Consider the following 13,568-nt stretch of genomic DNA (forward strand, 5'->3'; position numbering starts at 1 on the left):
TCGAAGGTGACTAAATGTCCGCCTGGACAAAGAGCAATAATAAGGACACAATGTTTGGTTGGACGTAAGTAATTCTGAGATATAATTAATGTGCCCTAGGTTATTGGAGATAAATCCCAGGGGCATTCTACCTCCAAGCTACGCCCTCAGCCTTATTTTTCTTTTTTCTTTTTGAAACAGGGTCTTTCTAGGTTGATGAGGATCTCACTACGTGCTGAGGCTGTCCTTGAACCTGTGATCCTCCTGTCTCAATCCCCAAATACTGGGATTACAGGTGTGTGCCACCACACCCAGCCTTGAAACGCCATTTTATTTTATTTTTTACTTATTTATTTATTTAGTTATTTTGGTGGTACTGGGGTTCCTGGAAACCCTTCTACCTCTGGGCTATACTCCCAGATCTATTTTTATATTTTTATTTGGAGACAGGGTCTCTAAAGCCAGCGTGACTGGCTTTGAACCTGCACGATCCTCCTGTTTTCGCCTCCCAAGCACGGGGATTACAAGCGTGTGCCACCATGCCCAGCATATTTTTAAATTTTTATTTATTTATTCATTTTGCGGGTCTGGGGATGGAACCCAGGAGCATTCGACCTCCAAGCTACACCCCTGCCCTATTTTTTATTCTTTATTTTGAAACAGGGTCTCACTGAGTTGCGGAGGGCCTCACTAAGTAGCTGAGGCTGTCCACGAACTGTGATCCTCAGGTCTCAGCCTCTTGAATGCTGGGATTATAAGTGTGTGCCACCACACCCGGCCTAATGTGCCTTTTTATTTATTTTTTTGGTGGTACTGGGGATGGAACCCTTCTACCTCCGGGCTACACTCCCAGACCTATTTTGTATTTTTAATTGGAAACAGGGTCTCTTAAGCCAGCAAGGGGCTTCGAACCTGTACGATCCTCCTGTCTCCACCTCCCAAGCACGGGAATTACAAGCGTGCGCCACCACGCCCGGCTTAATATTCCATTTTAAAAGAGGCAACAGAATAAAGAAGAATAAAATTATGTCCTTTGTAAGAAGATGTAAGGACCAGGAGAGCATTATGTTAAGTGAGATTAGCCAAGCACAGAAAGAGAAGGGACATATGTTTTCTCTAATATGCTTGAGCTAGGGAGTATTTGGGATACCAGAGGGACTCCAGATAATGGAGGAGACCCTCAGGGGAGCCAGGGAGGAAGGGGAGGGGAGGAGGAAGACTGAGGTTCATTAATGGGAATGATACGTGAGACTATGGGTATACATGTAAATATAACATTGCTAACCTGGACACTTGGTATTGGGAGGGAGAGAAATGGGGAGGCGGGCCAGGCGTGGTGGCGCACGCTTGTAATCCCCGCGCTTAGGAGGCGGAGACAAGAGGATCGTGCAGGTTCAAAGCCAGCCCCGCTGGCTTAAGAAAGAGACCCTGTTTCCAAATAAAATATAAAATAGGTCTGGGAGTGTAGCCCGGAGGTAGAAGGGCTTCCAGGAACCCCAGTACCACTAAAAAAGAAAAAGAAAGAAAAAAGAAATGGGGAGGCAGGTTGGGGCGAGGGGAGGTACCAAGTACTCTGTGAATGTATGCCATTGTCAATATGATCTACATTATGATGTGAAACTAAAATGCACCAATAAAAATAAGTTTATTAGCCGGGAGGCTGAGATAGGAGAATCATGCAGGTTCGAAGCCAGCCTCAGCTACTTAGTGAAGCTCTCAGCAACTTAGTGAGACCCTGTTTCCAAATAAAATCTAAAATAGGTCTGGGAGGGTAGCCCGGAGGTAGAAGGTAGAAGGGGTTCCATCCCCAGTAACACACACACAAAATGAATTTATTAAAAAAACAAAAGAGGCAACAGGTTTGTTGAGGTGACAACAGATGGTATTTTTTCTAAATATTTACCACACTTTCTAAAGGTAAGATGCAATGTGCCCTCTGTGTTAGCATCAAGCTTGGCTCAGGGACTTGCGTGCCTTCCCTGTGTAGGGCAGATAGACTCCGCCTGCTGATTACAGAGGTGGCCGCAGGCTGGGCTCTGACCAGTGATACGGGGATGGAAGAGACGCCAGGCACTCCCAACCAGAAGCTTAAAGAGCCAGTCCATCATCTCCTCTCACAGGAGGCTGGTGGGCACTGTCCCAGAGGCTGCTCTGCCAGGCTGGAGACTGAGTGGAGAGAGCGGGGGAAGCTGAAGCCAACACAGGACAGATGCGCAATGAGGGAAATTGGTTGTCTCTGACATTCAGGGGCTGCTTGTTACCAAGCATAAATTAGTGTACGAGAAGGAAAAACAGGGTGGCGATCAGTGCACCTCTGAGTTTCAGTCCTGACTATAGGTTCAGTGTAACCTCAGTCAAGCTGTTCACCTCTCTGGGTTCAGTTTCCTCTTCAACTAAATCATGGAGTTGAACTGGATAATCTTTCCACTCTGTCAGTCTGCGAATAATGTAATAGGATTTCACTCCTTGCCACCGCCATTTATCTTTTCTTCTCTTCGACTAATTATATGGAATGGTTGAATTGGGGGAAATTTTATTTCATTTATTTTATGTTTATTTTTTGTGGTACTAGGAATTGAACCCAGAGGCTTTCTACCTATGAGATAAACCCCCAGACCGATTTTATTATTTGGAACAGGGTCTCACTAGGTTGCTGAGAGCCTCACTAGATTTCTGAGGTTGTCCTTGAACCTGTAATCCTCCTGTCTCAGCCTCCCAAGTACTAGAATTACAAGTGTGCACCACCATGCCTAGCTCTTCATTTTTATTTTTTAAGTTACATTTATATACAATGATATGCACAGGGCCCAAATATACCATTTGCTGAATGAATGAATGAATGAATGAATGAATGAATGAAGATTCTTCCCTATACATATAACTGACCATCGCACTATGCCAGAGCTGCTGTCCTCGTGGTCCCTTGGTCTAATGTATTAAGTGCCACTTTCCTTCCCAAAGCCCACTGTAACTTCAGATCCACCAGGCCCAAGTCAGGCTGTTTTAAATGCCAGATTCCCTCCTGGAAGTGAGGGTATCGACAGAAGGAGTTGTTCAGGGTGTCCAGGTGCTGGACAAATGCACATAGCCATGTATACCACATCCCCAAGAAGATATTGTGAGCACATTTTCAACACCCCAGAAAAACCTCCTGGTACCTCTTCCCAGTTAATCTTATTCCCCAAGGTGTTATTTCCTCCACAATTAATCAGATTCATGGAATGGGCGGCCTTTTGAACTCTTGGACTGAGGAAGTTGTGTGGGCTGCTGGTTCTCACACTCCTGAACTCGGGGCACGTAGAGGCACAACGGGGTTTTGGGGACACTCACCCATGGTTCTGCAAGCTCTCGAATTTTCTGAGCCTCCCAGTCACTGACAAAGTCATGGTAGAGAGCAACATAGGGTTCCAGGTGGACAACCTCCTTCCGGATGGGCTGGAGCAGCAGGTAGGGGCTGGCATTGGTCTCATAGGAGCAAGAGAGGGTGGGGGTCTGGTAGTGAATGGGCTGAAAAGAAAGAGTAGAATCTGCGTAAGAGAAGAAGGGTCCAGGAGCCAAGACCAACTCAGGGGAACAATTGCATAAAACACTGGCATTTATCAAGCGTGGTCACTCAGAGGCAGGGCAGGTGAAATGTACTGTTCATAAGGCACCAGCCTTTTCCCTCACACTGTGCCAATTCTTGCCTCTTACTCCCTACCCATCCCGTTTTCTTTGAGAGATCCTACCTGGGAGCCCAGGGTTTGACACAGCTCCTCATAGGTGTCTCTGGTCTGTAGGTGGGGCACTCTAGGCCTCTGAATGGCAGCCACAGCTGCCTCCTGGTGGGGACCCTCTGCCAAGAGCCTTTCATATTTCAACACATTCCTGGCCATCCGCTTATTTTCTGGGCCTGGGGAAATCAGAGAATATTTAAGGTTAACTAAGGTTAACAAATGCTGGCCCAGGAAGTGCTACCAAGATTTCCTGCACCCCGGGTGTGGTGGTGAACACCTGTCATCCCAGTCCTTGGGAGGCTAAGACAGGAGGACTGCAGGCTTGAGGCCAGGCTTCAGCAACTTAGCAAGACTCTCGGCAACCTAGAGAGACTCTGTTTCAAAATAAAAAGTAAAATGAGCTGGGGTGTAGCTTGGAGGCAAAATGCCCCTGGGTTCAAGTCCCAGTACCAAAAAAATTTTTTTTCCCCTGCAACCTTCCTGTCACACAGGAGTGGCACCTGGACACCCTGAACAACTCCTTCTGTCGATACCCTCACTTCCAGGAGGGAATCTGGTATTTAAAACAGCCTGACTTGGGCCTGGTGGATCTGAAGTTACAATGGGCTTTGGGAAGGAAAGTGGCCCTTAATACATTAGACCCAGGGACCATGAGGACAGCAGCTCTGGCATAGTGTGATGGTCAGTTGTATGTATAGGGAAGAATCTTCATTCATTCATTCACCCACCCATTCAATAAAGGTTCAATAAACATCCACTATGTGCCAGATACCATGCTGGAGGCTAACCTCCCAGAGTTTAGATTGTAATGATCACCAAGAAGTAAACATGACAAGTAAATGAATGAAAAGAAGTCCAGATAGCCAAAGCCCATGGCACAGGAACACAACCTATTTTTCTCTGGAGAACTGGAATGCAATTAGTTCTGTGCTCTACTATATCCTTTGAAATTCACAGTGGCATAGACACTGAGCAGGGCAGTGTGGGTTAAAGGGGTTCTAGTTTGGGGCTCTAGCCTGATGTCCACAGGGCCCTTGGGAAGCCTGGGAAACCCTGTGTCTTGCTCCTGCCCACTTCGGCTGCAAGATGCCCCACACACTGGTGGCTGCCCTGGCCTGCTGGCCTCTGTGCATGGTTCTCATTGCATCTCAGAGGAGGTGCTGAGTTGTTATCATGCGTCCCCAGTATCTGAGGAGCCCAGAGTATTTCTATCCACCATAATTACCATTCCTTTCTAACTAAAGGACAAATGAAATTTTGGAGAATGGAAATGTTGAGGCCAGTGAAAAAATATTGCAAAGCTAAAAATAAACGTGGACTCTCCATTAGCCCTGTCCTTATCCACTTCTGATAGTGAACAATCTAAGACAGACAGATTTTAATAGATAAAGCACAAAGAAATAAAGGAAGGTTGAACTTTACTTTTGTTTATATTACTAATTGTCCATGTTTCCAGGCCCTACAGCAACTTCCATAGATAACTTTTTTCAAATTATCAGAAAGGAATAATGTCACAGTCATCCCTCACTATGTATGGGGATTGGCTCCAGGACCCTTATATAAAATGGGATAGAATTTGCATAAACCTCTCATAAACTGTAAACCATCTCTAGATTGTTTATAACATCTAATACAGTGTTCTCTATGTAAATAGTTCTTATGCTGCATTCTTTTGTTGTTGTTATTTGTTTGTTTGTTTGTTTGTTTGTTTGTTTTAGTACTGGTGCTCGAATCCAGTGCCATTCTATTTCTGAACTCTACCCCCAGCCCTTTTAAAAAATGTTCTGTTTTGAAACAAGATCTCTCTGGGTTGCTGAGAGTTTCACTACACTGCTGAGACTGTCTTTGAACCTCTGATTCTTTGGTCTCAGCTCCCAAGTGCTGGGATTACAGACGTGCATCACCACTTTGGTCCCTGGGCCCTTTTTATATTTCATTTTGAAACAGGGCTTCACTAAGTTGCTGAAGATCTTGCTAAATTGCTAGGCTTGCCTCCAACCTGTGATCCTCCTATTTCAATCTCCCAAGCCCCGGGATTACAAGGTGGGCGCCACAGCATTGTTTAATCATTACAAGAAAAAAATCTGCACATGTTCAGTACAGATGTAATTTTTTTCCAACTGTTTTCAACCCAAAGTTGGCTGAACCCACAGATGTAGAAACCACAGATATGTAAAGCCAGCTGTACCAAATGCATCCTTAACAAGTTTTAAATAAGTGCAGTTATAGAACCCTCTATTGAATACCTTATAAATATTAAAACAATTAAAGTAGCCATGATTTTGTATCTGATTTTAGTATTTAAATAGCTTATTAAAGAAAAATCTAGGGAGCCATCCACCACCATTTTAAGCAAACATACTCAAGCTGAGGTAGAAAGCGCCTCCCCCCAGTGTAACTCATCCTGCAGTTGGCAAGGCATTGTCCAAGGGGGTTGGAGCTGAACTACAGCCAACCGGGCAAGATGCTTCTGTGGCTTTAAAAGAAAGAACCGATGGCTCTCTACACACTGCCAAAGCGATAATCCTTCGAGTCACACTCTTCTTGCACAGCTGCACATTGATTGCATTCATCGCTGGGTCTACTTCCAAGACCTGTTTTGTTTTGTTTGTTTGTTTTTGTGTGTGGTACTGGGGATTGAACCGAGGGGCGTTCTACCACTGAGCTATACCCCCAGCCCTTTTTCATTTTTTATTCTGAGAAAGAGTCTTGCTAAATTTCCCAGGCTGTCCTGGAATTTGCCATCCTCCTGCCTCATCCACCCGGGGTTATTGGTATTACGGGCGTGTGCCCCTGCTCCCAGCAAAACTTGAGTTTTTAAAGTATGGAGAATCCTCAGAAGAATGGGAACAAATCTACCATTTGATCCAGCAATACCACTTCTGGGTATCTACTCAAAAGAAAGGAAACCAAACTACCAAACTAATGTATGTGTATTTGTGTTCATAGCTGCACAATTCACCATAGCCAAACTATGGAACCAGCCAAGATGTCCATCAACAGATGAATGGATTACAAAACTGTGGGATATGTACACAATGGAATTTTACTCAGCCATAAAAAATCTCAATTACATCATTTTCAGGGAAATGGATGGAACTTGAGGACATTAGCTAAGTGAGATTAGTCAATCACAAAAAATAAGAAACCGGATGCTTTCCGTATTATGTGAAAGCTAAGGAGAAATGGGTCATAGGAGGAACTCTAGATGAAAAAGGAAATCCTATAGAGGAGCAAACAAGACAACCTAAATGAGGGGATGGGAGGAGGGAAGAAGGAAATTCTCTAAAGCACACAATGTACTTAAACATATTGAAATCAACCACTAAGCCACGCAAGGGAAGGAGGGACGGGGAGGGAATGGGGTGGGAATTGGGTAGGTGTACTTGTATGTACACACAAGTTTTTTACCCCAATATGATGTATGAATATAATGCACCAATAAAAAAATTCAAAAAAAATTTTGAGTTTTTAAAATGTCTCTGAAGAAACTGACTCCCCACAGAGACCACTGAAGGAAAGCGTAGGAAGGGACAGGCTGGCATGTTCTTCTCAGCATTTTCCAACTGACTTACGAATTTCCCCCATGCATTGATCTGCATAAATAAGATTTCACCCCAAATTTGAAATGTGCCTTGAATTATGAAATTCGAATAATTAAAAATAGATAGCTGTACAAGGATTAAAGGCCAGGAGCAGAAGTCAGACTTCTAGCTGGCTTATCTTTTATTACCACTTACTGTAGAGAAGAAACTCTCTGGAGAGGCGGAGGGCACATGAGACATTTCCTGCCTTATTAAAAAAAAAAAAAAAGAAAGAAAGAAAGCATTAACCACACTGAGGATATCTCCTTTGACCAAAATACTAAGTGGATATTTTTAAACTATGAAATATTCTATTTTTGTGTATGTGTACGGTGCTAGGGATTGAACCCAGAGGCATTCTACCTCTGAGCTATATCCTCAGCCCTATTTTATTTTTTAATTTTGAAACAAGATCTCATTAAGTTGTGGAGGGCCTTGATAAGTGGCTGGGGCTGGCCTTCAGCCTGTGATCCTCCTGTTTTAGCTCACAAGTACTAGGATTATAGGCTTGTGCCACCATGTCTGGCTTAAACTATAAACTATTCTTACCACACATAGCTAACCAGGCTCGGGAAAGGAGGAGCAGGCTAGAAATGTGGAGAATTCATGTTCCTCCTACTACTCAGTTCCTCTCCAGATCCTCATTTACAAATGACTTATTACCACCCTTACCAGAAAAACAAGGGCAATTTAATAAAAATTCCTTAAAAGTAAATGAGGTTAAACTTTCTTAAAGGGCTGTCAAACCTCAAAGTGTACAAAACCATGTCATTACAGAGGTTTGTTATTTGGCTACATTTTGTCATGAAATTAGAAAAACTAGCAAAGATATCATTCGTTCTCCAGGGCTCAGTACTGGGTCTAGAAAGTCACTGGGAGGGGTAGACACAGAACGTACTAAAACACAAATGCACAGGAATGGCCGCCTGGCCACAGGCTTCCTGGTGAAAAGGAAATGGAGCTTCCAGAGAAATATGGGGAAGAAAATCCCAAATGGCGGGTCGCAGTCCTTCCCTGGGGGCTGCCAAAGGGTACAAACTGATAGAAATGCATTTCCTTTCTGTCTTTTTACTTTAGCATATTAAAATTTTATCTTAGTGCTACAAGCAGTAATAAGCACATGATGAAACACGAGAAATGGGATAAAAATGACTCCAGTGAAATCCAGGCACTGCAAACACTTTGGATAGCACTGGCTTGTCTATAGTTACAATATTGTTTCTTTCAACATTGTCATCGGGATGTGTGTGTGTGTGTGTGTGTGTGTGTGTTACTGGGGATGGAACCCAGGGACATTCTACCTTTGAGCTACACACCCAGCTCTATTTTATTTTTTTATTTTTATTTATTTATTTATTTATTTATTTATTTATTATTATTATTTTTTGTGGTACTGGGGTTCCTGGAAGCCCTTCTACCTCCGGGCTACACTCCCAGACCTATTTTTACATTTTTATTTGGAAACAAGGTCTCCTAAGCCAGCGCACGCGGCTGGCTTCGAACCTGCGCGATCCTCCTGTCTCTGCCTCCCAAGTGCGGGGATTACAAGCGTGCGCCACCACACCCGGCTTATTTTTTTATTTTGAAGCAGGGTCTTACTAAGTTGTGGAAGGCCTCACTAAATTGATGAGGCTGACTGCAAACTGGTGATCTTGTTATCTTACCCTCTCAAGTACTGGGATTACAAGTGTGAGCTACCTACCACATCTGGCAGAATGATCTTTGTAAGATGTGTGTGTGTGTGTGTGTGTGTGTGTGTGTGTGTGTGTGTGTGTGTTACTAGGGACTGGGGAGTGAACTCAGAGGTATTTTACTTCAGAGCTACACCCCCAATTCTTTTATTTTTAATTTTTTTTTTTTTTTTTAGGTCTGGGGATGGAACCCAGGGGCATTCGACCTCCAAGCTACACCCCCTGGCCTACTTTTTATTCTTTATTTTGAAACTGGGTCTCACTGAGTTGCAGAGGGCCTCACTAAGTAGCTGAGGCTGTCCGCGAACTGCGATCCTCAGGTCTCAGCCTCTGGAATGCTGGGATTACAAGCGTGCGCCACCACGCCTGGCTCCTAAATGTTTTTGTTTTTGAACCAAGGTCTAAGTTGCTGAGGCTGGTCTCAAACCTTGAGCCTCCTGTCTCAGGCTCCAAAGTACTCAGAACTTGTAGTTTTACCATCAGACCCTATTATCTTGCAGTAGTAGAAGTTACTAAATATTTTTTACTAAAATATATGATGAAACTATTTTATTATATTTTATATAATAATAAAATGTCCACAGAGTATCATTTACCTCTCTAATTTACTGGGTGTAAATGGGGGAATATAAATCACCTACCAGATGAAGTCCTCCGTACTTGAGTACTCTGCCATCAAGAGTGTGCTGTGAGAGCCGGTGGGGGAAGCGCAGGAGGGGGAGAGTGAGGAGGACTCGCCCAGCGGGCGACGTTCCAGCTCAGCCCTGTCAGCTGAGCAATCGAGCCAGGCCAAGCAAGATGTGCAAAAGGAGATCCCACCAGTGAGTAGAGGAGAGCTTTGTCATCAGAGTAGGGAGAGGAAACACAACTAGCAGTTGGGTCCTGTATGTAAAACTCCATCTTTGGGGTGAACTTCTTTAGTCTATCTTCCCTGAGTCTGTCTGCATCAAGTCTCTCTTTTCTTCCTGTTTATCACCTCATTACATCACTGTTAATGTGTTTTTGCTTTAACAAGTAGCAATTGAGTAGGAGAGTCAGAAGAGCACAGAGTTTACAACAAAGACTCATTTACAGCTGGGTGGAATGCACAAGAAAATAGCTGAGGGGTGTGTGTGTGTGTGTGTGTGTGTGTGTGTGTGTATCATTTTAAATCTCACTATGATATATAGTTACATACTTTTTAAAAATTAAACACCAGTGGTGGACCGTGCTTGTCATCCCAGTACTTGGGAGGTTGAGACAGGAAGACTACAGGTTTGAGGCCAGCCTCAGCAATGTTGTGAGACTACCAGCAAACTAGTAAGACCTTTTTTCAAGACAAAAAATAAAATAGGGCTGGGGATGTAGATCGGAGGTAGATGCCCCTGGAATCAATTCCTAATACCATGCACACAAACAAAAATATTCATTTACCAGGGACTTTCATGGAGGAAACAGGACTTTTATCTACACTGAGAATAAATGTATTTTCATAGCAACATGTGTGTCTGAACCACCTATATCCTCCTCTTTCTCAAGAAAAGGAAGAAAGAAAAAGAAACACAGGAGGTCCGCGAGTGTAAGTCAGTGTTAGAGTGCTTTTGCCTAGCACGCACTAGGTTCAGTCCCAAGCACTAGGAAAAATAAAATAAAATAAATCCATGGAATACAAACATTTCATTAGCTTTGGTAACTCCAGGGAACTGGTTCCGTACCTTTTTTTCTGGCCTATTCTTGAAGACTGTACAACTCTGGTGGGAAATGGGGTTAGCAATCAAAAAGATGGTAGCTTCTGTAGTTAGGGAAATGAACCTCTGTGGTAGAGCCAGGCACCAAGAAAAGAAGCCGCCTGCAGGAAGTGCAAATGGCCCAGTAGCTCCAGCTCTGGGGGCCGGCAAATGGCCCAGTAGCTCCAGCTCTGTACCCAGACGCTGGCCATGTGATGGTTGAACTCAGGGGCAGATGAGAGAGAATAATCAAACTTCTTCCTCCATGGAGACATTCTGAAATGATTTCTGTGAAGTTGTGAGTTGTCATGAGTGCAAAAGACTGATCTAACATTAACTATGACTCCATTAAATGTAGCTGCGGTCGTTGCCAATCCAGGTGAGGAACTGCCTGTCACGTGGGTTCCAAGCCCAGCTCTAGGGGACTTGTGGTAAGTTAGAAATTTTCTGAGCTAGCCGGGCATGGTGGCGCATGCTTGTAATCCCCACACTTGGGAGGCGGAGACAGGAGGTTTGCACAGGTTCGGAGACAGGAGGATCGCGCAGGTTTGAAGTCAGCTGCACTGGCTTAAGAGACCCAGTTTCCAGAAGTTAAAAAAAAAAAAATAGGTCTGGGAGTGTAGCCTGGAGGTAGGCAGGTTTCCAGGAACCCCAGAACCACCAAAAAAAAAAATTTTTTTTTGAGCTGGGTGTTGTGGTGCATGCCTGTGATCCCATTACTTGGGAGGCTAAGATGGGAGGATTGCTGGTTCACGGCCAGCCTCAGCAACTTAGCGAGGCCCTCAGCAACTTAGAGAGACCCTGTGTCCAAAAATAAAATAAAATAAAAATAGGGCTGGGGATATAGCTTAGAGGTTGAATACCCCTGGGTTCCATCCTTAATACCACAAAAAAATGTGGAGGCTCAGTTTTCTAATATGTAATATACGGAAATAACAATAAAATAACTACCCTCACATTTGGTCCCATTGAGAAGAGGAAAGAAATTACAACACCTGAAAATGCTTAGAAAGTTGTAAAGCAAATGTAAGGCGTCACCTCTAGGTTGATACAAGCAGCGAGCTACACTCACTCACTCCCCTACCTGGAAATGGGCAAAGGCCAAGTGATCCAAGGCGTCTTCTAGGCTTGCCTCGTCCTCAGTCTTCCATTCTCCATAAGATCCTCGGAAGAGACTGACAGCCTCCTCCAGCCAAGGGATGGCATGGTAGTAATCTCCCATGTCATAGGCCACCTGCGGGGAACACAAGTGCCAGCTGTTACTATGAAAGCCTTCGTCCACAGGCACAGGAAGGAGGCCGTCGCTTAAAAAGTAGAGGGCCTTTGGAACCCATGAAGGCAAGTTTTAATCCCAAATTCACTTTAGTTCAACTTACTCAGCATCTATGATATGCAAGGCACTGTGCTAGCTGGAGAGGAGAAACAAGAGTTCTTACACTTAAGGAATTTTTAACCTGGGAGAGAAGAGAGATATGAACTCAAGTAACCATAGTATAGGGCAGAATGGCAGGAGTGTTTGAAGGAAGATACATAATACACTGGAGTGTGACAGCAGAGGACACGGGAATCTCAGCAGGCTTCCTGGAAGAAGTGGCATCCGAGATGGGCCTCCCTTGAAGAAAGAATAGGATTTTAATGAGCATACACTAGGAGAGAGAGAGAGATAGACAGAGGACTGAACTCAGAGGCATTCTACCTCTGAGCTATACCCTCAGCCCTTTTTGTTTTAAAATAGGCTCTCGCTAGGTTGACGAGTCTTGCTAAGTTGCGGTGGCTGGTCTCGAACCTGTGATCCTCCTGTGATCTTGGTAAGTTGCTGAGGCTGGTCTTGAACTTGTGATTCTCCTTGGGAGGCTTGGGAATACATCCTCCCAAGTACTACGATTGCAGGCAGACACCACTTTAGAACATTTTAAGAAGAGGGAATGGCAGAAATAGAAGCCAGAAGTAAGAATGTAATCCATTAGGGCTGCCATCTAGAGTGAAGAGAAGCAGAAAATGGACAGAAAGGGGGAGTGTGGGCTAAGCTATTTGGAGTATTAATGTTTCTAGGAAGATATTGCTGGTGAGAGGAACGGATTAAATTCATTTATTTATGCATTCAGTTTTTGCCAAGTATTATGTACTGGGTGGTCCTTGTCCTTAAAATCCTTGAATCCAGTAAAATAAAGCACACGAGTAAAGCAACCACTTTTTCACATGCAGCGGACACCATAACGCAGGTAGACACAGGAATGCTGCGGGACCTCCAGCACTGTGTTGGCCTGCGGGGCAGTGTGGCAATGGGGACCAGACGCAGCTCCTGCCTTCTCTGAATAGCTTACAGTTAACTAGAATACCAGACCTGGAGGTGGAATTTCCTGGAAGTTGATATTGGAAATAACATGAAATTATAAAATCACAGTTGGAAGAACTCATACAAAATGATCTAATTCAGGTGTAACTTCCAGACCAGACAAAATCGAGATACATAACTCGGTAGCCTAAACAATAAACCAAGTCCTATCCTAGGTCTGACATTAAACTGCAGTTTTATTTTTCTGGTCCTCAAATTTCTTCTTTGTAAAAAAGGTTGAGCCAAAGAATATAACACTAAAAAATGACTGAGCTTATCCTGCTAAGTTTACCTTCCTTTTTTATTTTTATTTCTCTCTCCTCCTCCTCCTCCTCCTCCTCCTCCTCCTCCTCCTCCTCCTCCTCTTCCTTCTTCTCTTCCTCCTCCCCTCCTCCTCCTTCCTTTTCTCTTTCTCTCTCTACTAGGGATTGAACTTAGGGCCTTGATCTTGTACTCTATCACCAAATCAAATCCCCAGCCCTAACTATTTATTTAATTAATATATCCACAAGGAATTTCAAGACCCAGCAACACGGTAGACTGAGATACATGGAATT

General features: G+C 44.0%; 1 protein-coding gene across 1 annotated transcript in view; it reads right to left on the bottom strand.

The window, feature by feature from the left end:
- P4HA3 (prolyl 4-hydroxylase subunit alpha 3) overlaps positions 1-13,568 on the bottom strand; it is a gene marked incomplete at both ends in the record, with an annotated part of 48,691 nt that overhangs the window by 15,411 nt on the left and 19,712 nt on the right. Inside the window, 4 exon segments of the mRNA XM_080689308.1 lie at positions 3,310-3,486; positions 3,708-3,871; positions 7,436-7,487; positions 11,761-11,910. Of these exon segments, the coding sequence (XP_080545434.1) occupies positions 3,310-3,486; positions 3,708-3,871; positions 7,436-7,487; positions 11,761-11,910 (543 nt within the window).

Source organism: Muscardinus avellanarius, assembly GCF_963383645.1.
Source record: "Muscardinus avellanarius genome assembly, chromosome: 1".
Lineage (NCBI taxonomy): Eukaryota > Metazoa > Chordata > Mammalia > Rodentia > Gliridae > Muscardinus > Muscardinus avellanarius.